General features: G+C 41.4%; 1 protein-coding gene across 1 annotated transcript; it reads left to right on the top strand.

The window, feature by feature from the left end:
• LOC118417330 (serine/threonine-protein kinase H1 homolog) lies at positions 1-15,318 on the top strand. The gene is made up of 2 exons (XM_035822866.1): positions 1-1,098; positions 14,511-15,318. Exons 1-2 carry the CDS (start codon positions 205-207, stop codon positions 14,823-14,825), a joined length of 1,209 nt encoding a protein of 402 aa, XP_035678759.1. The 5' UTR covers positions 1-204; the 3' UTR covers positions 14,826-15,318.
• Positions 15,319-25,817: the final 10,499 nt, after the last annotated feature.

The raw sequence follows: 25,817 nt of genomic DNA, 5'->3' as shown, positions 1-25,817 counted from the left end.
AGAGGCAGGCTACTGTCCCGCGTCCATAATTTGGAGTGGAGCGTCCATAATTCTAGTGCTGACACCCCGGACAGGAACATGGCTAGCTGATGTGAGGAGTAGTCCACAGTTCTGGGCTTAATCGACGCGAGATATGCGTTTATACGGGCCAAGTCGACAGACAGAGGGGGCGACGAACTCGGGAGGATTGCTGGATGGCTTGCAATGGGCTGTAGTTCGGGGAAACTAGTGCCAGAGCCCCCGAAAGGCGGTGTGCACGCTGAGTACGTGAAAACAGTCTTCCCGAACGATAACTACATCACGAAGTTCAACGAGGTACCAAACAAGGGGGAGTACAGCTCTCCCTACTCCCAGGAAGGGGAGGGGGGACAAGGAGGCCGGCGGAAAAAACCGGCCAAGTACAGGACAAGGATAGATCCCCGTGTCCTAGCCAAGTACGACATCAAGGCGTTGATAGGACGGGGAAGTTTCTCCAGGGTAGTACGGGTCGAGCACCGGATCAGCCGACAGCCATTCGCGATCAAAATGATCGAGAGACGGCCCGGGGCCGCCACCATTGCCGAGACCGAACTTCACGTACTCAGGAGAGTTAGACATACCAACATTATCCAACTCATGGAGGTTTTTGAAAGTGACGATAAAATCTACATGGTCATGGAGTTAGCCACGGGTGGGGAACTCTTCGACAGGATTGTGGCCAAGGGAAGTTTCACGGAACGGGACGCTACACGGGTGCTACAAATGGTGTTGGACGGAGTGAAGTACCTCCATAACTTAGGAATCACACACCGGGACTTGAAGCCAGAAAACTTGCTGTACTACCACCCAGGGAATGATTCAAAGATCATGATAACAGACTTCGGGTTGGCTTTCGCTAGGAGAGCGGGAGACGATCTGATGATGAGGACTACGTGCGGGACACCAGAGTATATCGCTCCCGAGATCTTGTGTAGAAGACCATACAGCTGTGCTGTAGATATGTGGGCAATAGGAGTTATCACCTACATTCTCCTGAGTGGAACAATGCCTTTTGACGATGAAAACAGGACTAGATTATACAGAGCGATCATCAAAGCCAAGTACACCTATACGGGAGAGGTAAGTGTACACCTTCAATGCACCATAACTGTGGAAAGTGAAAACCGTTTTGTTTATGCACGGACCGATCCGAATAATTGTGCTGGGATATCCAAGAATGTGTGGAAATATGTGCTCTAGATCTCCACCTTTCGGGCCCGAGAATTCCTACCTCCCACTGGGGATACTTACAGGGGTATGTTTGTAAGGGAAAAGCTGTAGAATCTTGCCGGTGAGTGTAGGGAAAAGTCGTTGGAAGTTGTGTTGTTGGGGAGGGGGGACGAAGTTGTGGGGACCTTGCCATGGTGCACGGTGTTTACTCTGGAGTCCGGTTCGTTATCACGTGAGAAATGGGGGCTTTGTTCCACGTGAGGAGAGGCCACAGCTGCATTGTCTTGTGGGCTTCACTTCATCAACAACAACTGGAGATTCACACACTCCACCACCTCCCATACACACTTCATCTTTTGATGTCACAGGAATCTTGATCACTTACACATGCAGGGGACCTCATGATCACTTCCTTTCCCCATTTGCAGGTAGCTGTTACTGACCCCATATGTACCCTGCCAAAGTTCATTTTCCCCAGTTGTAGGGCCATTTACAACTGTTGCTGACACATTGCGAATGATTTGGGTTTTTTCTGCCGACTGTTCGAGAGCCATGCTCGCAACAGTTTTTTGTGTGTCTGGTGTTTGATGGTGTCAAGAGAATTGTTGGGACATGTCGGTCTGTAAATGAAGTACTATTCATGTGCAGTGAAGTACTGTAAATGAACAAATACTGTTTGCTTCCCATGGCAACACTAGTGTAACAGCTGCGGGGATGGCAAGATTGGCAAATTGTCATCGTTAATTTGGTTTCCCCCTCTTTACCACTATGACTATATCAAACAGTTATATTAATCATTGTTGAAATATCAGAAATAGGTGTATATATGAGAATGTTTTTTCCTTATTCAAGTTATTGTATGCGAGAAACAGTTCTGAGGAAGTCAAGCTATCTTGTGTTTTTTCTCTCCTTCTAATCACTGTAACTCATCCCAAACAAGGATACTGTCTAGATTACCTTACTGTTTCTGTGTTTGTTAGTAGAGTAGAGTAGAGTAGATCAGGTACAGGCCAGGTAGGAGCTCCAGGTTGGGTTGAACATTCAGTTGTTCGGCATAGTTGGCCTTCGTGAGTAAGTGTTATCGGGTCCTTTTCTGTTGATGGACCTAGAGTTCAAGCTAACAGTTTGTGCCAAGACAAAACTATTCAGACAATAATTTGGCTGGTTGCTGGGCAGATATGATTTCCTGCCAGAACCTCTCTCAGCCAGTCCTCTCATGTTTCCTCAAACATATCTCTGCTGTCTGGGGTTTGTATGGAGAATTTCAAGGGCAGAAAGGGCAGAGTTTTCAGCCCCTGTCAGACCTAATGGGCAAAGCATGTTTCAGTTAGACTTAAGATAAATGAGAGTTTGTTTGCACATAATCATTTCTAGCCATAGTTATGCACATGATAAACAGACCTGACACTTTTGCCCTTATATGGTTAAGCTTATGGAATGCAGATCTGGAGTTTGCATATCACCAAGACAGGAAGTGGAGACAAGGCTCATATTTCAAAAGCTTTTAAGTCTGAAATAGCATTGGTAGATGTAATTTTTCTTTCCTGTTCAATGTACTGCGATGTGTCACCTGGATCAGTGGAGTTAGTCTAAACTTATGTGGCAGTGACCAAGTCTAGGGGTAACTCCAAACTTTTCAAACTGACAGGTATATCCAACCTGTCTGTGGTAGACACACTTTGTTAGTGCTTTGCTGTCATTACTATTAGAGCTAGAAACCAAATGGAAGAAAGCCATAGTCTTGCCTGTTGTAACCTATTAGAGATGATACAGTAGAGTACAAAACATTCGGTGCAAACAGGTCTTCTCAAGTTTTTTTTTGCATAGCTAAAAAAACTGTATGGTGTTTCTGCTTGGAGGGAAACTGTACCTACTAGAATGCTGCTATGGTGCATAGAGGGGGTAGTCTTGAACAGTAGCACCTTCCAACTGCTGAAAGTAGTTCCGCTCAGTCAAAGATCCCTGGCATTTGTCCATGCCAGGATTTTACCTTCCTACAAGGGTTCTGATTGATCAAGACATCAGGGGGAAAGGGGCAATGGGAAAAAGGTGTAAGTAAAAAAGGAGACTGTGCATGTTAGGGTCTGTACTCTGTATTGAAGGGTACCGGTACATTACCATGAGGATACCAGCAAACTTTTGTCACTCTTGTTTGCATTTCCTGGTACATCTGGATATGGGTTTGTGGCAAGGTTTTTTGGACTTTTTTGGAAGGAAGGTTGGGATCTGGAAGCACATGTATCAAAGTGTGTGGTCTTCCCAATTTGGCTGCTGGACTTCAACCTGCTCTGTGTATAGCCAGCTCCAGGGAAAGTGTTCCTGCCCTTTTAACATTTTTTAATAAACAGACTAGTCTTATGAAGGTTCACAATGGGTCACTGGAAAGATGTTATCAATTTATCAACAAGTCCCTACAGTTACCAATTAGGCAGGAAGCCAAAAGATTTTTTGGGTGCCAGAGACTGTGTCAAACAAGATGTCTGGCTTGGAAGTGAGGGATTTTCAAAGTTACTCTGGCAGCCCAAGTGATGAGTTATGGTAGTGAGAAAACCCCTTACCACAAGACTCCCCCTTCTGTCTGCACTTTTCTTCCAAATGGAGGTCTTGTTTAGATGGTCCATGCCACCACATGGTATGTCCATTTCAACTGTTGATGTTCATGTATTAATTTGTGTCTCCTGGGAGAAGGTTTTGTCTGTTGTGCAGGTGGGACTTCAGAAACCCTACATCTCCCCCAACCTGCCTTCAACCATTTCTAACCTTTCAACTATTGATGCTCACAAAATGTTGAGTCAACAAGAGAGTATGAAAGCTGTTGTTCCATATTCCTTCATAACTTTGTCGTATGCTTTCCAACTGTCTTTTCCCCCTCACATACAAAGTAAAATAGATATCGTAAACTTTTTAGGTATGTATAGTAGATCATGTTGGAGAGAAGACACCAATCCCTGTGCAACAACTCAGGGTTGCTCTCTGCCATCTGGATGTCTTGAAAGAACAGCCTAGGACCCATGCTGGGAAAGAGGTTATGGCAGAGGCAGAGAAATGCTTCAAGATGGTGTGGGTCACCCTGGGTGACAGGGGCCATTTTATAATTACACAGGATCAAATTTTGGCAGGGAGAAAAGAACCTATGCAGTGATCCCTCCTGGGTCACAGTCCTCCTCTCTGTTCTGCTGACGTGATGAAAAGAGAGTAGCTCACAAACAAGCTCAAAGTTCACATCTACTCCAAGAAGTTTAATCCCCACATAAAGAGCGAGACAGCAAAAGACATGAACTTTGTATGGAAATATTTGCAGGTGGGGAGAGGAGTTTAGTTTCAGAGGCAACTTTTTTTTACAGGCCTTTGTAAAGCATACTGGGGTGTTACACAAGAATGGGCTAGTGTTTCTTCATGGAGCTGCAAAGGTCATAATTGCAGGAAAGGTCATGCCACTAGGGTCATTTTTAAAGGGTAAAAGGCATCATGGACAAAAGCAGTATGTCTCCTTATTATCGGAAGACAGATATTATATAAGTACATGATATGATTCGCGATTGTTATCCTTGCTCAATTCTTTGCAGGATAGTGGCATTGCACTTCAGTATGACAGTACCTTACAGCAGTTGGCTCAGCATTTTTTTTTTGCCAGGAGGCCTCTGTGGTAGTTCATTAGTACTGGGGTTAGACTAGCCCACTTGGCAAAGAAAGTATGTTGGCTAGCACGCTCCAGGGCTGATGTGTGACAGTAGCCAGGCGTGTATGCAGGGAGTATTTTGGGAAGGCACTTGACATTGACCTTGTTCTTGGAAGCCAGTGGAATATGTGGTTGTACCTTGCTTTACAGGTGAGGTTAGGAGTCATCCAGGTCTGTTTAGGTTTCAAAATGTTAAGAAAAAGAAAAACTAATACATGTATTTACTGTCTAACATGAACTGAATGTTGTCTCTGGAGACATTTACAGATATTCAAACTTTATCGCTGTAGATCTCCCACTTTAGTTCTGGGGATTTCATCACTGTCTTGGTAATTGCAGGGTTCCTAGGAGAACAAAAAATGAAATCTATTTTTAGTACATCCGTCATTCTCAATAAGTATCTAGAAATTGCCATGACAACAGGCTTCCTGTCCAGCTCATGGTAGTTTGTCTGCATTTTAAAGCAGTGTTTTGCATCCTTGGAGACCAATAATTTCTCAACCACATGATGATAATATCAGGAAAAACAAGTTGAAGTATCTCTAAGGTGCATACTTTAGCCTCACTGAAAATCTGCATACAGTTGTCTGATAGACTCCAATTCCTATCAGGTTTGAAAACTGGAAAGCATCCTTTTAAAAAAATCTCCTGTGTAAGACCAACTACATTATACATGTGGTATTGTACTTAGCATGTTCCATCCAAAAGGACTATTAGTAATAAGAATTTTGAAACAAATAACCAAAAATTCGGTTTATCATAAGGTGAACCCATGAAATTATCAATACATGGCAAAAGAGAAACTCGAAAGAAAAGTCATTCTTTCTTATGCAGGCAGGTCTCATTTATCATTAAAAACTTTCTATCGGAAATGTGTGTGATGTAAACATTCCTCTGGCAGCTTTTGGCACAGATGTGGACATTTGACCCGCTGTTTTTTTGTCCAATAATCGTTCCTTTGTGGTTGGAAGTTATGAATTTTGGATGATGAGTGAGCTGACAACATTCGGCCATGAGGTCGTGTGGAACATTGTTCTCCCTGCGTCATTATGCCTGGCCTGCCCCCAAGCTGAAAATGTCAGGTTGCCAAAATTAGAGTTACTTTCAATGAACTCCATTGTTACCCATTTTACTGTTGTGTACGCAGAATGCTGTGGAGCAGTCTTGAGAAAATAGAGGTCGTCCGAGCTCTGATGTTCTGTCTAAGTCGGCTTTGTGTTTGCGGTCTATGAAACAGGCGGTGCTTTATTCCAGCCATTTAGGCAACGTTCAAGAATAACTTGTTGTCAAGCAAATTTCTGGACGTGTTAGCCTTACTTACTCTGCTACTGACTGTGTGATGCAGGGAAGTTTACAAGAAACTTTGCTTACAGTTGCAGTTGATCACCTGAAGCTTTCCATAAACATGAAAATCATTTAAAAGCTTCCTTGACAAGAAAAGATTACGTCTGAGAACAGTTTCTGAACAGAAAAGACCCCAGGTGTACAATACTCCTTGGACTTGCAGTGGCTTTATTTTACATTGAAAAGAAGTTTTGAACATGTTCATTGAATATGGCTGGTGGGTTAATGCTCCATGATTGTTTGGTGTTAACACTGGATATATGAGAACAGAAGCACAACTGTACTTTTCATGTGTTTTGAAGGATTACTGTTACAGGTAGGTTTGATATGTAAGGCAAGAAGATCCATGAAACGTCCCGGCTTTGTTCTTCGTTGTTGTGTGGTTTTACTCACAAAGAAGCCAAGATGAGAACACAAACGGATGTTTTCAGTGGCACACCCATCAGATATGAGTTTGACACATCTAGTGCTCAGGCTTATTGTTTTTACTACCAGAGAAATCTTATCTTATTGTCTTTGTGCACATTCGGTACAAAGCATTGTGTAAAGGTTGCTGTTTACCAGGGTGTAACAGTATAATACTGCCTTGTATTTTCCCACTCAAGAAACAATGGAGGAACAGGTAACTAGATCTCACCTCACAGGGGTGGCTGAAAAAACAACCCCCTACTCCTGTTATTTTCCCACGTTGATCAAACTTGATGTTGGCAAAAATTGCAGGAAACTCAATATAGAGTTGATCAAGCTGGAAATTGCATGAGAAAACTTTGCTATTGTAAAACAGGCTTCCTGTTGTGAAGATTTGTGGTATCATAACTAAAATTTCATGAATAGGTGTGTGTTGAGAAAATGCAGATAAGAATCACCATGACATGTTGTATTTTCATAAGGTATTCAATATCTAATACCTCCATTATGGCACAGATTGTCTAAATATTGATCTTGGCCTTGGGAATGGGGAGGTCGGCAACTCTCTTTACTTTTGGAGATTACTGACATGTATGTTGATCTATATGGTTATGGTATATGCGTGGGACAATGCAGTACAGGTGTTCTCAGATTGACAGTTATGAAGGGTCACAACACTGCAGTTTAGCACAGTTGTAAAGTTGTTGTGTGCACCTGTTTTCAGGTGTCCCTCAATGTGGCTGGAGGTGGTTCAACTCAGGTTCAATCACCTTTTCCTGTTCCCTGCAAACAGACATCAGGGTAAAACTGTGTCAGGAGCCCACACAAGGTGGGCCAACAAGACGTGCCTATGCTCACGCCTCAGGATGGCTTCTTACAATCAACAGTTGTCTACAAAACCTTGGATAAACTATCATTGTTATTGATTCAGGTTGATTTAACTGAAGCAAGCCCTTATTATTTATAGCTCTGCAGTCTTACAAATCCTACACGAGCCAGGCATCCCTAGCAATTTGATCTGTTATAGATTGGTTTACAATTGTAGGATATAGTAGATATAATAGTAAAATATATAATCATCAGGATATTCTAAACAAAAGGTTGTAAAATATTGTAGTTCGAACGAAGCTTATGCTATGTATTTCAGACTTTTTTACTGTACTACTTTGAAAGCTGTCAACATATCGTCCTTGGCATTGTTGCACACCAGTAAACCTGAATGGGTTGGTGAAGTCACAGGCCACAATACAGGAAGAATGTGCCGTATACACCTTTGTCGCTAACTATTCTCTAGGATAAAGCATGACAAAAGGTTGACCATGACTCCTTTTGTAATTCAAATGATGTTTTCAACAGGTAGATTATAACGACTGGAACTTGAATCACATTTAAAAACAACCCATGCCATGCCTTAATAATAATTTAGCAAGAAAGATTTTGTTACACTGTAAAGGACAAAAGTGCCCTCATCAGTTTTTAAAAAGTGTGTAAGTAGAAAGATAAGTAACCATGTTGGTAGTGGTTACCTACATGTATCTCTCAGTGTTTTCCTTGTTTATGTAACTGAAGAATAGAATAACTGCCAATTTTTTTTGGGGGGGGGGTAGACTAGTAGTAGATTTCTGGTAGACTGTTACTTGATTTTTATGCTTAAAAAGCTATGCCCACAAGTTTAGTATGTGTTTATCTATTGTCACAAAAAAGACACTTAGCATCTTGATGATTTTTTGCGTGATGTAGGACAAGAAGTTAGAAGTCCCAGGAATGTGGTGTTTGCCAAAATGTGAGGAAACCTCAGGGAAAGTAGAGCATGACATGACGTGTTCGGGCATTTTAATAGTCTAACTCTATCGGAAGTTTGTGGCCACTTCTTCACAGGTAGACACTCAAGACAATATCTGTTCGGTAGATCTAGCTTTCTTGGATATATGGATAGATTTTTGGTGTCAAATTTTGTCTGGAGTACAAGGTATACATCAAAGTTTCAACATTTTGACATGGTCTAGTGATCACATTCACAATCCCTTATAACTTTGTTTGGCATGTTTACAATCAGATAAAATCTTATCACCATTTAAAGATTTTCATAAAAAATGTTCAGACCTGTTATAGCTCCATAATCTTGCTAGAAGCAAAGTCTTACAGATCTGAAATTATTTAGAAAAAAATAGCCATGAACGAATGTCAAAGCCATGATAGGCATTGATGTATGTACTTGACATTAATTTTGTATTGGATATGTTTTGGTACTTAGAGACTTTTTTTGTGCCAGACATTGTCACTCCCCTGTTTTTTGCTGATTCATGTAGTAAGCTCTTTGGTGTCAGGCCATAACAAAGGAAAGCTGGAGATGAAGGTCTAGTCATCCATGCAAAGAAAATTGGTTAAATGTCAAAGTGTTCGTCCTATAGGCCCCTCCACACGTCTGATATAGTGCTTGTTTTACTCCTTACGATAGCTAAAGATGTTTCATTGTATATTTAGTTAGTGCCTCAGGGGATACAAGACAGGTTCTAAGGAGAATTGTTGTCATTAGAGCTGTTGTTGCTGACCATGAGGTCCATTCAAAGAAAGAGAAAGGGGGTTCCTCCTGCGTCAGTCTGGCTGGAACTCTGCCTGAGGGAGTTGCGTCAAGGGGCATGTTTACTGGCAAGCCAGTGCGTAAGCCAGAACCACATTACGTGTCGTTTCCTTTGTCATGAAAATTGTCATTACACAAAAGGCTTCAGGGTAAAATGTCAGCCATTGGAGTGACAGTAGTTTGTCAGCAGTCCAGTTGGGGACACAGGGAACTGCCTCCCCTGAGAAGACCTAACCCTTGTAGGTGAGTCCTGTGGGTGTTGGCTGGAAGCCAGAGTGGACAAACAGTTCATGGACAAAGTTACATTTCCTGGGACTGTAACATTGGCATTTATAGGAGTCATGTTCCAACCTGCATTCTACGCTATTTAGTTAACTGAAACTCCCGTACTCTGGCTGGTCATGTACTGGAAAACACTGAATATTTGGGGACACAGTTGTTGAATGCAAGTTTCTTGCATGGAAAGTATATAAGTACAGGTGACTTTAAATTAAACCCAATGTTGTATCATTACACCTGTGGTGTTTCTTATCCTCAGTTTGCAAAGAAATGAAGTAGAAAAGTTGAGCATCTCCAGCATGTAAATGCATTTGGTATCCCCATGCTGAGATTGTCAGTATTCAATACAGTTGAATATTGATCCAATAACAGATGGGGAAAAAAATATTATGATGTCAACTGGATATGATTTAGAAATATTAAGATTACATTTGATATGTGATGACTGGCTGTTCAGGTACAGAATGGAAATCCTGGTTGGAAACAACTTGAACCTGAAGAAGGTCTTTGTGTTGGATAAAGATAGATCTCTGTACTTTGATGGAGGCAAGCAGATGCCAAGTTAGGACTGTAGGTGTGACCCAGGACTGGCCTCTGGAATCACCTACAAATTACCCTTTGCAGCTAAAATTTCAAACCAATTTATTTCCATCCCCCCTTATGCAAGAGGTGATACAAACCTTATGGGAAGGGCTATGAAAGTGCAGCTTGGCCACCACACAGAGGAGGGGTGTGCCTGTGTAGTTGCGTGCCAAGCAGGTGAAACTATCCGTAAGCCATGTTTAATCAAGAGTGAACAGGTCTCAGTACTGAAACACTATAGGCCCAGGCTCCCGCAATTGTGTATAGAGTCCCAAATATTTGGCGGATTATTCGGGGCCTTTCTGATAACTAGTAGAAACAAAGGATTCTGTTGTTTTGGGACTCAAATTTCGTGGTAAAATCATGAAGTGGCCGGCATGGTCACGCAAGGTTGTAATGTGAAGTATGTGAGGGAATATAGAAGTGGGAAAAGTGACATACAACGTTGGCTGTTTGGTTTGTGGATAGAAGTTCTCACCAAGATTAAAGGTGAAGCAAGGCTGAAAATAATCTCAGCTCCAGGCTCTACTACCACCAGAGGTGTCAGACTCACTGGCATCTCCTGACAGGTATGTTGTTTGGGTTCGTCTGTAAATCTTGTAGGTGATACGACTTTTTTTTCACTGGTCGCCTCATCGCACAAAAGTTTAGGGTTGGCAAATGGCAAGACTACTAAGAGATTGAATACTTTCAGTCTATACAAGACTGAAGACAGATCTGGCTCTCTCTGATATAGGTCTGAAGATATAAAAACATTTATACCAAAAATTACACATCAAATTAGGGACAACATTGGCAAGTTGGAGACAGTTATTATTACTCTGTAAGGTCAATTAAGTATATACAGGAAGAAAATTAGTACATAATAGATTGTACTTTATATCCGGATAAAGATAGATTGAATCAAATACATTCTTTTGGTATGTAATGTTAGAATCATAAGTGTATTTTTGGAAACATTTCTTGTCAGGTCCCAGGTTAGTGAGTTCATTTGTCCCAGTGTGGAGTTGGACAAAGGTTACCAGGAAGTCTATAGAAGGATAGTTGACTCAACAGTCATTTATGTGGGTCAGCAGGTGTGTCCCAGATAGGGCTCCTGTTTCTCACCTGACAGTGGTTCAGCAGAATTACCTGCTACCATTCTAAACACTTCTTGGTTTACCTTTCTGATGCTGATACCTGCTAATTTGATCAAAAGAGGCGCTAACGGAGATCACAAAACAGACTTTAATTGGTACAATTGGCACAAAGGAGAGCTTTGTTTGGTGTAAGGGACCTTCGACCTCCATTTGGAGGAGAAAATTGAAGTTTCTCATCCCTCAAGCTGCTTTTATTCCAGTGTTTGATAAATTCACGTCCAATGGGAAAAGTGAGATAAGGGGCAGGGTCCAACAATGCCAGAAATGAAGACAGATTACGGAGTACTGATTGGCTACTAACAAGTACGGCATTGTGTATGGGATTTAATGAATTCTGCCTGGTTGAACTTTCCTCAACCACAAAGGGGAAATATTTCCCTCCTGTAGCTAACCTTTGACCTGATCTAACAGGGGTTCCCCAGGTCAGGATAACTCTATGGACTAGTCTCTAAAGTCTGGATGGAACATTTTAGGTAAAGTTAGGATTAAGATTCCCAATTGCCTGGATTTGATCTAACGATTGTGTAATAGCATTCGTTGCAATGCAGCTTACATGTATTTCAGTCTGCTGCAGTGACTATTTTCCATCAAGTGGAAGCAGTAGACCCATAGACGAAGCTGGTGACCCATGGTACACCAGAGTTTGTAGAACTGTGTTGAAGTTGCCAAATTAGAGAGTTACGGCAGCCCCCAACCGTCCGTAGCTGGAGGGGATCTGTGCGGATAAACTCCCCTTTGTGTGAGAATGTCGGATCTCATTCCGACAGGAAGACCACGCTTTTCAGCGTATGGAAATATGGTTTTGGAAGGGGTAATTGGCCAATTTGGGAAATCCAGAAACCGGCTAATGAGTGCCTCCTTGAGGGTCCACTCCACATGGTACAGATAAAGGTTTGGTCTGGCCCCAGTAATCAGGATTATCTTCAGGGGACAAATGATGCATTTTGTTCCTGTCTGGCTGTGAATGGGTGGGAATCCCATGGAGACTGGTTGGGAATTGTGATAGATGAAATGTGTTCAGAATCTGTAACAAAAAGGTCCTTGCTGTTAACAGATTTCATCAGGAATGGCAGTAGGCTAAACTTTTTAAAAAGTCCACATTCTAGAATGAAAAGAAACTGGAAAGAGTAGATTTAAAGCTATCATGATAATGTCAAGGTTGTATCATCCTTGACACTTGGAAGTTCAAGGAAGTTCTTAAACTTGTTGTGTCGTCTTCTTAATGGAATTGTCTTGTTGGCAGTGTCCTCTGCACAGGCATGCCCAACCTTGGTTTCTTCTCTTTGCAGGGACATCCTAACTTTAGCTTTGGCACATGTTCAAGGTCTGAACTTGGCAGTTGAAGGATGTCTCAACTTCAGCACGTGTTCCCCTAACCTCACCCTAAAATGTCACTAACCTCACCCTAAAATGTCACACGGATTTTCCACAGCCTATTTAGTGATACTTCTCCAAGTCCCAACTTTAAGTTGTACTTTTTCAATAGTGAAGATCGACTTATCCAACTACTGTAGTTATAAACATCTTTCATTGTCCTGTAGGTATAATCCTTTATCATATTTGATGTATCATCAACATCCATGGAAGACAGTTAACAGGTGTCCCAAGTAGCCCGCTTAGAAAAGGGCATTGAAACTCAAGTCAAGAGTGTCTGCTCCAACATTACTGAACAGAGAGAGTAAAATACTGGCCTTGGTGGTGGACTACCATGTTTCCAACCATTGCGCATGTTGAGGTGTTGGCAACAAAGGCATCTATGAATGTAATCCAGGTGCTCAAGGGCCTAGGGACTTGTCTATGTGGGTGGCTGGCCTAGGGTCCAAACTCATGTCTTTGATAGAAGACCTTGGTACCTTTACTAAATCATTGCCCTCGCAAACATAATACAGAGAGATGTCTGTAAGACAATTTCATATTTTGAAGTCTTCAGGTAGAGAAGTCAGTGTCTTGGAATGGATCTTGTCTGTCAGTCAGCAGAAGACACCTAGCAATCGATTAACTGTCATTTAAACAGTTCATGTTTTGTTTTATATGGGGTTTGCCAAGCATGTTACGGAGATTTTTCCATGTCAAATACTGTTTCCAATGTTTAAAGAATAAAAGTCCAACCAGATGCCATGGTCACAGGTATCAAAGTTCACTCTCTGACGGTCAGGTCATTGTTTATGCTGACTTGTTCCCAAGTCCAGTATTACCACGTGCTGAAGGTCATGTATACTTGACAGTCCACATGTTAGTCAAACTGGAAAGCTTCAAAACTACTCCATCTGTCCAAGTTCACTGCCATTAATGATAAGCGGGATCGAATGTCGCCCAGGTCTCCACCTCATCAAAAGTGGGTCAAGCAGGGCCAGTAATTCCTTCAGTTGTGTCATGTTGGGACTGGTGAAAATGGAGGGTTTCTTAGGAAACGTCACATCCCTGCCAACAGCAATATGACATGGCTGTTTCAAAGGTTATGTTTAATCTGTGGCAGACTGGGGGCACACAACTTGAATTTCAGGTTTTTATAGACCCCTGAAATAGCAGAAGATAAGGGAGGCCCCACCTGATACCTCCAGAGATACCTCCATGCTTATCCTGTAAACCATGAAGCAGGACTGTGGCTTAGCAATTAGCAAAGGATGTCAGACGTTCCAGATATTTTGTGAATGTGGTATGGTCTCATCCAGACATGACCAGAGCACACTCTCAAAGCTGGGACGGATATCTGTCTCACCAAAGGCTCTGTTGTGGGAGGGATCTGGGAAGACAGGATTTATTTACACCACAGGCTGGGCAGGGGACACAGGAGACTTGACCTGGGGGCATGTTGGCCAGACTTGTCACTTTGATGTTCCTGAGGTCCAGCTTTGTACCAGCTACTGTTTGTGTGTGGAGGAATGACCCAATTCCGGAGACAACAGAGAATCGGAAGTTCAGCCACCCCACGAATCTGCACATGGAACGGTCCATATTTAGTGCAGGCAAAAACCTTCCTTGGCTTTGGTTGTGTTGCTTAAACAGTTTCATCAAGTTTCGCAAACAAATCGTGAGCAAGGGCAGTCTGCTTGTGGTGTGTCAGATTATGTGTGGGCAAATGTCTACTCTCAAGGGATAGTTCTGTGGTAGAAAGGCACAAATTTGCTGTCCCTAGGATATGGCACTTGGCTCAAGAAGGGAACCATCACTCTTATCTTTTTTCTGACCTTTTCTACAGTTTTAATGTACAAGGATGTTAATTTTTAGATAGTACTTACCTATTTTGCTGCCATCTAGAAGAAATAACTGATCCATCTAACCCGATGTTGTTGTTCTGTGTGTTCTGCAGCACTGGAAGGATGTCTCTGCACTGTCCAAGGACTTTATCGACCACTTGCTGATCATCGATCCCCAGGAGCGGATGACATCAGCCCAGGCCCTGAAGCACCCCTGGATCACCACCAACGCTGCCTCCTCCAGCATGAAGAACCTCCACAGGACAATTTCACAGAACTTGTTGCAGAGGGCGTCCTCGCGGGCCAACAGCACCAAATCTGCACGCTCCACGCGATCCACCAAGTCCACCAAGTCCAACCGCTCGCTCAGGTCGGACCACAGGAGGGTCCAGGCGTACGAACTGGAGAAGCTGAATCTGGAGGGTTGAGTGCGATACCGCGGACTCTCTCACACACGGTCATTCCGTACCACGTACTGTCGCCAGTGTTGCCACTAAGGAATGTAGATAATTTCTACCTTCACCGTCAAGTGCCAAGTATCAACCATGTATATAACGTGTTAAATCTAGTCCATGATGAAGAAATTCCAACTCAAAGTCATTGGAGGTCACAAGTTGATCTTTTCGTACTCAGTGAACAGAAGTGTTGCCAAGGGTATTTCCTCTTGTTATATTCTTAATTGGCCAAGTCATCAAAAGTTTCATCAAGTATTACATCCATGTTGTTGTTACTAATAACAAGCACAAGTGAGATTGAACCAGGTATTTTTTTTCATGACTGGTATTGAAATTCCGTATTGTGAAAAACATTCCAAGTGACCTTGTTCCCCTAAGTGCCTTTACACATAATCGCTGTCTTGGAACAAGTTGTTGAGATGCCCATGCAGATTTTGTGAAGATTTTGATTGCATTATCTTGAAAATAGATTGAAGATACTACTGAAAATGAGAGAAGATGTATTTTGTAACAACAGCTTTGTAATCAGTGCCTGGAATTCCATCCTAAATCAAGTAATTTGTTAAAGTGAGAAATATGATTTTGATAACTCTCAGTGCATTATCTTGAAAATAGATTGAAGATACTACTGAAAATGAGAGAAGATGTATTTTGTAACAACAGCTTTGTAATCAGTGCCTGGAATTCCATCCTAAATGAAGTAATTTGTTAAAGTGAGAAATATGATTTTGATAACTCTCAGTTCCTTTGATAACTTGGCAAAAGAAATATTTCAGTTATATGATCTTCCAAACCATGTCATAGAAGTTGAAAAAGGAAGGTATGTTTTGTGTATGTATGTATGTGCTAATCCTGTCTGTATATAATGTATATAAATATATATGAATATCTATATTTGTGGATTTTCAGGCCACATAAGCCTTGAAATCATGAGTTTTACAAAATTTTGTGATGATTATTTTTGAGATGACAAATGTTAGAAATCTACTTGTGATTTGATCTTCCAAACTTGAATACTAACTGTGCAGCATAGCAGATCCATTGAGGAGTTTTTCTACAACAAAAATGGTTTCAGAATGCTAAGAAGCAACTTTGAGCGCGATCCCTAAAACTTCTCAGGTATTCAAGATATGTTACAGGTCAAAATATGAATAATGAGAAAAACGTAAAATTGGCAAATAATCAGTGAGATGGATGTGGCATATTATTTTGGGTATCTGCAAAGGGAAATTGGGAGAAAATTCCATTATTGTTCCCAAAACAAAGCACAAATCAGATGTGTAAGAAAAGTACACTTCAATGAAGGGTGGGCTTGAACTGTCAGCTTTGAACATTGTATCATGGAGCAAACTGTAAATTATTTTACACATCAGAATTACATCTGTATTTTGTACCAATGATCATTGGAAGAGGTCTTTTGGGAAAAGCTCCTTTTTGGTCTCAAAACAGTTCTGGTTTAAGGACTTCCACAACATCTCACAAGAGTCAAAATTGATGCCTGTATTGATTGTAGTTGTATGTTTGTTTGTTTTTCTCAATCAATGAAAGGTTGTGTCAGGGACCCATCTCAACAGTTGTTTTCTCTATATAGGGTGACAAGATGTCCCTCTCGTCATGTTGTACATTGTACCATACTGTCAATGGCTGAGAAAATGATGTGATGTTAGATATTGCCTAGTGTGAAATACTTCCGTGGAAAACACAGCATTCCTATGTGAAACGTAAGGATTAGGTAACATTATCGTAAACTAATTTAATTATTTTGTTCATATTTGTATTAAGATATTTGTCCTAAATAACAGAAGTTTATCTGGAGCAGATTTGTGTTGTGATGCCGTGGACTGTACGACATGTTTTTGAGGTGCCTCCCCTTTTTGTGGACTGCTTTTGAATTTAAATAAAACCTTGTCCACAAGTGTTACTGTGACACCTTAAGTAACAATGAAGTCTTGCCAGTGCCTTCTTGGAAATTTGTGCAATGCAACATGTACCCATCATCCCCATGTTACCCACAATTCCACACTGTGTACGGCCCACGAGCTGACAACACAAGCTGTTCCAGTTTAGGTAGAAGAAAGTTTTCATTTAAAGATGTTGTTTCTATATATAGCTAAGTTTGAAAAGACTCCATTCTAATGCTTTGTTAGTATTCACAATAAAAATAAGTTAAGATCTGTCTGTCTCGCAGCTGTTTCCTCTTACTGAGTTGTTTTCTGTACAGACATGCCCTGGGTTTTGTTATGTCACCCTTGCAGTGAGGAAATCTATGAGGAGACTGGGATCTTACAAGAAAGCACCTGTTGAAATTCATAAAATCAGAACCATGCTAATTGTGGTTTGTTTTTGGTACAGGTTCTAAAACTTCATAAAATTTACACTGTTAAAAAATTAACAGCTATACTGAAATTTGATCTCAGGAAATTTATTCCCCCCAAAAAACAATACCCGGTAAATCCTGCATGTCTTTGAATAGCGACGTCTGGCGGACGAGGTGCATGGATTGTGTCCTTTCGGCTTCACATCGGTGAAATGATGACATCTAGCGGGAGGAAGTGACAATGCAGAACCTAGTGTGAAACGTATATGGCTAAGGATTGAGCAGTGACAATCAAACACAAGATGATACACACGGACACTGTACATTCACAATTATATTAAAACTTCAGCCAAAAAATAGCAAGCATTCCGACCTCTACTTTCATAGCACAATTTACAAATGAAACATTTCAGTCGGCCTCTCTCAACTCAGTTCAATTCATCGCAATACTTTGAATTCATGCACGAACTGGTACTACATACTACAGCATGCTGAAATTTGCGGGGTGTATACACATGTAGGTAAAGTTAGGATTAAGCAGTGCATAGACACTGAAATTTGCAATGATGAACTTAGTCAGCTTACGGATGTGCCCTACGTGAAAGAGACTTCCAATCTCCTCGGATATAGGATTTTTTTAGCCATGACCGATGCTGTAGGGCTGATGTAAATAAGAATTGGATGATTGTGATAATGTTGACCGACGGAGCCCATATTAGGCTTGTCAGATCAAAGAAGGATGACTGTCTTTTTGAAATGAAACCATACATCATTGTGTAGACAGGTATTAAACTGAGGTATTGTATTTTTCTGTGCCTTTCGTACTGAAAAAAAAACATTGCAATTCTGCAAGACAAGTGGAGCACAGTAAATGGGTATCATATACTATCATAATACTTGGTCTGTACTATCAACAATGAACAACATTTATAAGGCAGCAGCAAACTGCAGACGATCATCGGTCAGTCCTGAACCATTCAATTTTATGACATAGTTCACGCCGGTTGCAAGGGTATATCGTCTGCCCGAGAAGACAGCTCTAGATGTGAATCTTTAATCGACATGTACGGATGACATGATGATGAAGGATACGAATGTCAGTTTACATGCAATGTGTCGTAATTGTATTGATGTCACTTTGCCGCTTGCTTCCAATTACCGTTTGCCAAAGTAATATCAGTCTGATGTCACAGATTCCAGCTTTGTTTCTTCCTCCAACTAGTTGTTTATATACCGCGCTGTAGTCATGATCAGTCTGTGCAAAAACTCCCGATCTGCTTGATAGGACCGCTTCCAGTGGGTGCCATTAGTGGGACGGCCGCTAGGAGCGCGATCTTACATTCTGCCACGTTCTTGAAATGGCCTTGGAAACAGTACCTTTCATCTCTTCCATGTGGTAGATCACACGGGTCAAACGGTTGCAATGGTTTCAAGAGTCTGCAGTCTGTAGATTTGAGTTCTTCTCTAACATTCCACCATTACTGTTATACCCAAGTTTACCATATCCTTTTTGTTAATACAAACATATCAAGAGGCAGAGCTCCATATCAACTTGAACGCGAAGTTCACCAGCTGTATTGCTGTAGATATCTCTTCACATAATTCTTAGCGTATTGTACAGTTTGAACGTATCTTTCAAGCTATAACGTTAGAAGGCATGGTATCATGCAAATCCATCTTAATGAAACAAACGTTTTCCTTTAAGTTTAAGTTCCTCATGTGAATCATAACAGTAGCAATATGTACGATATTCTGTAGATTTGGGTTTCACTCTTCTTGATTCTAAGCGTAGATCTACGTTCCACCGTAGATCAGTTACACAATATAAGTCTAATTTGCAGCCTTTTTTGTAAAGAGGGTGTTGTTTGTACTAGAGAGGGATACCATATAATATCGATATGATTTGTGGGGTTTACAGCTAGCAATTATAACGTTATTAGCATATTTGTTACACGGTGCAAATACTAATAGCAAATTGTGTTGCCGTACTAAGCTTAAATTTTCACGAATTTCAATTAGGGGCATTTGCATTAAGACTTCGATTCTGTCTTCAATATCTCGTGAGTCAGAATAGTTGATTACTTTGAAACCTTGACTAAATCTCTTGTGTGTACATGTCTGTCAAACAAATGTAACGTTATACAGTAGAGGATGATATTCTAAATTGTAACAGTATAACTTCAAAATCGTGATATGTGACTCTCATAATTCCAATTGCCATAATACCGCCACAAGATATCTAGAGGCTTTCTCATGATTGTCTTGAACACCTGTATATCTGAAGTGTAATGCTACGAGCGTATATACCTCAGGCCATTACTGATGCTGCATTGGTACATCTCTTTAAATCACTTTAAATTCATGTATTTGTCTCATGTGGTGGTATAGTGGTATATTGACATACATGTGATAATCATTGTATTGTAAATATAGATAGCTCTTGTTGACGGGAAGAGGTGACATTAGTTTGGACAATCTAAATTTACTAGCATCCTCCCGAATTGCAGGGGCGTTTTGACCTCCTAAGGCTATGAGGGCCGCTGTGATTTGTAATTTCATATCGCTGCTGACGCCGTAAGGTAAGAGCCATGATTTAATTACCACAAAACACGACGGTTTCGTCAAAAAGAATAACGTTATCCAATTGAAGAGAAAAAAGCCCGATTGCCCCCATTTTTCAGTAGCTCATTTGTAAACATTACCAAATATAGCCATCTACATACCAGTTTTTGCTCGCCTTTCATGTTTAGATTGCTAGACCAGGCCTCTGACATATCGTTTTCAAAAAAGAATGTTGCTATTTTTTCTGAACCAAATGAGGTATTCAGGACGATCTGGCGTGCCATAGGCCTGTGTACCTTGCACTTTTTCAGGTACAGATTTATGAGAGTACGTTTAGTCTAAAGTTACCCACAAAAGGGCACCATGATACGCCAGATTGGTTTGTTATAAAAGTAACCTAAACTTTCCCTTCATTTTGTGGATTTCAAAGTAAAGCAACTGGTTGACACAAGCCCGTCTTTTTTCACTGCATGTCGTCATGAATATTCAAGATATGTGACTTTTTAAGACCTATGGATATCCATTGATGTCTTTCCTTCACCAAGACATGTTATTTAGGAGACCCTAAAACCATCTTTAGTAATTTGTTAAATGCTGTAAGCATGTCACATCACATGGAGAACAACAGCTGGCATAACAAAGAAAGTACAAACATTCATCAACACCTGCTTACGGAAGATATTGAAAATCTACTGGCCAAATACCATCCGTAATGAAGAACTATGGCAACGCACCGGACAGGTACCAGTAGGGGTAGAAATACTACGTAAGCGGTGGACCTGGGTGGGTCACACCCTGCGCAAGCCAGCCTCAAGCACAGTGAGGGAAGCCTTCACATGGAACCCCACAGGAAAGCGCAAGAGGGGAAGACCTAGAAACACCTGGAGGCGAAGCCTGGAGGCGGACGTGAGGGAGTCTGGCTACACATGGGGACAGCTGGAAGAAATAGCCCAGGACCGCCGGAGGTGGAAGCAGCTAGTTCGTGGCCTATGCCCAAGGATGGGCAGTAGGCCCAAGTAAGTACGTATGTCACATCTCACTATACTCGCATGCTTGATAGTACAGCATCAATTTTAATGAACGGTTTGCGATTTAGTAAGCTTTTATTTCTGGTCGAATGCATGCATTGAATCAGCTTGTCATAAGTTAAAATCATTTAGATATCAAGCTTACCTAAACATTTCAGAACACCCCGCTAAAATCTTGATTTTAAAGTAAAGCAAAGACAATCCCCCTTTTTTTACTGTATTTCGCCGTGTATATTCAAAACCTATGAATTTTGATTATTTTTCCAAGCCACGTTATTTAAGAAAGTCCTAACCCATCTTCATCAGTTATATGTTATGAGTGTGTCATATTTCATTGTAATCGCATGCTTCATTGTGAAAATTGCTTGTGCGTTGAATAATGATGGATTCAAACATCATAAGTTTTCATAAAAATCCCCAAGTTGTGTGGTTTTGAAATGATAAGCTTTCATATTGGTCGCATGCTTGTCATAAGATTCAATTATTCAAATAAAGCAAATACTTGGCCACTTTACACAAGGCCATCAATTATATGTTATAAGTATGCCATTTTTCATTGTACTAGAATGTTGGATTGTGCAAACTTTTTCTACAATAAATGCCGGGAACAGTATCAATTTTTCAACAAAATCACTAAGTTGTGCGACTTGGAAATGACAAGCTTTCACTTTTAGTCGTATGCATTAAATCATTTTCTTGTCATAAGTTTCAACTGTTCAGATTTGGAACAAACCTATACATTTCAGAACATTCCCCAATTTTCTTGATTTTTCCACAAAGATATGTTATCTAAAAAGCCCTTAAACCATTTTGTTAGTGACATGCGGTTTTTCATCGGACTCGTATTTTCGTGATTTTTCTTTCCGAATGACACTTTGAAGCATAGAATTTTTCCTCACAAATCCCCAGTTTGTGTGATTTTGAAGGAATATGCATTTGAGAATGGCTTTTGGCTGTGTGCATATATTGATACTCATGCGTTCTTTTCACACAAATCAGATTGCACACGTACATGAGGTTTGGAGTGGATTTTGTCCAACTTGGAGTCCCGCAAAAGTCCGAAAAGAGAGTTATAAAGAACTTATGGAGGAATAAGATATGAGGACCGCTGTGATTTGTAAATTCATATCCCTGCTGAAGCAGTAGTGAGAGCTATTCTTTAATCACCGGTTTCATTGGCGTCAAAAGAGAACAGAAAAGCCAATCACCCCCATTTTTTCAGTAGATCATTTGTAAACATTACCAAATAAAAATGCACATATCTGCATACCAGTTTTTGCTCACCTTTCATCTTTAGATTGATACACCAGGCTACTGGCGTATCGTTTTAAAAAGGAAGTTGTTTCTTAATTCTGAAAATTCGGGACGATCTGTCGTACCATAGGCCTGTAACCCTGTGTACCTATTTTTTCAGGTACAGGTTTGTGAGATTAACTATTTTGTATTTAAAGATCAACCAGCACAAAAAAGACACCATGGTACAACATTTATATTAGTCTTATTCGTATGGCCTTCATTTTTGGCTGTATATAGATATTGGATCGGCTTGTTATCAATTTGAAGTATTTGGGCATAAAACTTTGGGCATATATAACACCCCCTTTTTATCTCAAAGTAAAGAAAACAGTGTTTTACACAAGTCACCTTTCTTTGCTGAATTCTGTAGATATTTAAGACCTTTACATTTCATTAATTTCTTTCCTCCACCAAGATATGTCATTTAAGAAACTCGTTATACCTTTATTGACTAAATGCTGAACGCATGTAATATTTCATACTCGCATGTTTGATTTTGTGTAAACTTTGAGTTGCTCCAAACAGTATCAATTTTATCAAAATCCCCAAGCTGTGTGATTTTAGAATGACAAGCTTTCATTTTTGATCGTATGCATTGAAGTAGCTTGTCATCGTTTTGATTAAGATATCAGACTAACCTAAACATTTCAGAACATTTCCCAATTTCTTGATTTCATAGTAAAGCAAACATTGCTTTACACAAGTACCCTTTCTTTACTGAATGTCGTCATTGATACTCAACTTGTGAATTTTTATTGTGTTTCCTCTGCCAAGACTTAAATTATCTCAGTGACAAGTTTCATAGGACTCATATGATTTTTTTTTCTGCATTAAATTTTGAAGGATTTGTTTGGAATAGCACAAAATTTTTCATCGCAAAATAGCCAATTTGTGTGATTTGAGAGTTGCTGTTGTTTGTGTGCTTATATTAATAAAAACAAACAGAGAATGCCCCGTGTACATCACAGGCTGAGATGGCTAGGCCTGATCATGAGATGTTGTGAAAGAGATGTGCGCCATAAAAACAACCGACAACACGAGCAACAAACAAGTACGCCACAATTTTGTGATCTACGGATGCGCAAAACATTAGATATATACCTCCGTTTTCTTTGATTGGTGCTTCCTCATTCAAGGCTACTATATTGGACTACACTTTTTGGGTTACCATTTATGACAAGATCAAATATATCAGAAAGAGGAGTAAAGATTTCAATACAGCATCTAACTTTGTTACCCAAAATATAACACATGAAGTAAACGACCGCTATGATTTCTACTATATCTTGATAAGGTTATTCTGATACCACTGCTACAGCAGATACTTACTACATGTAATTAGATAAATACCACATGTATTCAGTTCACCATTGCTACAATCCACAACTTAAAGTAAAAACTGTCAATACCATCGCTACAATACACCAAATGACGAAACACTGCTATTGTCGCTAATATCTAAGTACCAAAAAAATTACAGTTTTAAAGGCCAAGTTTTTAGTTCGCACCCCTCCTTGGTTGTTTGGTACTAAGTGGTAGGCATGGGCTAAGTAAGCACCAGACGTAGGAATACAGGGGCTGCGACTATTCGGCCACAGAGACCGTTTCGTCTGAAACAGTTTTCCTTCGTTCATCCCTTTACCGCGGCAACGCGCGAACAGCCCTGCTCGCTTTCTGAGTCGTCGGACTCCTCAAGCCCGGGTGCTTCGGTTTCTTTCCGGGCAGCCTCATGAGTACCATCCGCGACCGCCTCGGGTAGCGAAGAGGATGCGGAGCAAGTCGCTTCGTTGCGACTGGAGTTTGGCAGAGGGGAAGGGCTTCCCTGATCAGTGACAGAGGACTGGGTGGTGCCCGGGTCGGCCCGGAGAATGGAGGGGTGCTGATAGCAGTTTTGGTCGGACATGTTAGAATTTTCCGTGCTAGCATTTTCATAACTACTGCGCTGCTGGTAGACAGAGGACTTGGTGGCGCCCGGGTCGGCCCGGAGAATGGAGGGGTGCTGGTAGCAGTTTTGGTCGGAAATGTTGGATTTTCCCGCGCAAGTATTTTCGTAACTACTTCGCTGCTGGTAGGCAGGGGATAAGGTGGCGCCCGAGTTGGAGAGAGTCGAAGGGTGCTGATAGCAGTTTTGGTCGGACATGTTAGAATTTTCCGTGCTAGCATTTTCATAACTACTGCGCTGCTGGTAGGCAGAGGACTGGGTGGCACCAGGGTTAGGGAGAATAGAATGGTGCTGGTAACAGTTTTGGTCGGACATGTTAGAAGTTTCGAATTCCGTGCTAGCATTTTCGTAAGTACTACGCTGCTGGTAGGCAGAGGATTGGGTGGCACCAGGGTTAGGGAGAATAGAAGGGTGTTGGTAGCAGTTTTGGTCGGACGTGTTAGAATTTTCCGTGCTAGCATTTTCGTAAGTACTACGCTGCTGGTAGGCAGAGGACTGGGTGCCGCCCGAGTTGGAAGGATGCTGGTAGCAGTTTTGGTCGGACATGTTAGGATTTCCGGCGCTAGTGTTTTCGTAACTACCACGCTGTTCGTAAGCTATGTTTAGCGCTCCCTGTCCGTAAGGGGCTATCTCCGAAGAACAAGAAGAATCCGGTGTGTCGCGCAAACTGTCATGATCTTCAAAACGACCCTCAGCGTAAGGACTGATGACTGACCCATCCAAACTGTCATGATCTTCAAAACGACCCTCAGCGTAAGGACTGATGACAAATTCGTTCGAGGTGTCATGATTGCCAAGGGGCCAGTTAGAGCATGCAGTGACCGCAAGGGCAAAGTGGGGTTGTTGAGCATCATTGTGTCCAACGGTGGGGCAGAGCTTAACCCCCAAACACCTGAAGCACCTCCAAACTACCTTCGTAACTAATAACAACCCAGCAAAAGCTGCAACGGAAATGTACCACACGACATTGTTGTGTCTATCGACACTCGTGCTGGTGCTCATCAGTGAGGGCGTTGTTGTTTGGCGATGTTGTGTCGTGTTTATCAGCGGGAGCACTGTTGTAATGGGACGTTGTGTCGTGTAAAAATGCGGCATGTGTGTGTCGTGTGTTGCTTCCAAGTTAGTTGTGTAGGACCCGCTGTCAGAGGAAGCAGTGCAAAGTATTTTCGCCAATGCCAAAGGCCCCGCACCCTCTAGCCGAAGAGTGAAGCTGGACTTCCCCATGTAGTTAGAACATGCCTTCCATTGCCGGGGTTCCCTGATATTAAGATCTATCATTTTACATTTTGTCCACCCCACAGCCCTTATGTAGGTCCCCACTTGCATAGTTAGGTTGCCCATTCCCAGACTGGCGTGTGTTGTTGTGTTTGTGTTGTACGTTATGTTCATCGAATATTCTGATCCATTGGCAAAGGCCCATGACACTAGGGGCAGACCACAAATGTTCGTACAACCCAATGTTCGCACACGTACATCGCAGGGGATTGTCCGACAATCGAACATCCCACCTCGATTTCCCCCTCCCCAGATAAGCAGCGGCTATGGCATTTCCCTCCAGGTTCACTCTGGATAATCTTGCTGGTTTGAACCAAAGCCCTGACAGAAAGGTCAGCTTGTTGCCAGCCAAGTTTAGAACAAGCAGTTGCTTATTTGAGTGAAACGCGCCATCTGCAATCCAAAAGATTTCATTGTATTCCAAATACAAGCTTTGCATGCTTGCAAGCTCAGCAAACATGCTAACACTGACTGACTGAAGCTTGTTCTCAACGATATAGATACTCTGTACAGACTGTGTTCCTTGCAGTACCCCAAACGCTATG

The sequence above is a fragment of the Branchiostoma floridae genome, chromosome 6 (assembly GCF_000003815.2).
Source record: "Branchiostoma floridae strain S238N-H82 chromosome 6, Bfl_VNyyK, whole genome shotgun sequence".
Taxonomy (NCBI): Eukaryota; Metazoa; Chordata; class Leptocardii; order Amphioxiformes; family Branchiostomatidae; genus Branchiostoma; species Branchiostoma floridae.
Note: the sequence above shows the minus strand (reverse complement) of the source record. Positions and strands in the feature narration are given on the sequence as shown.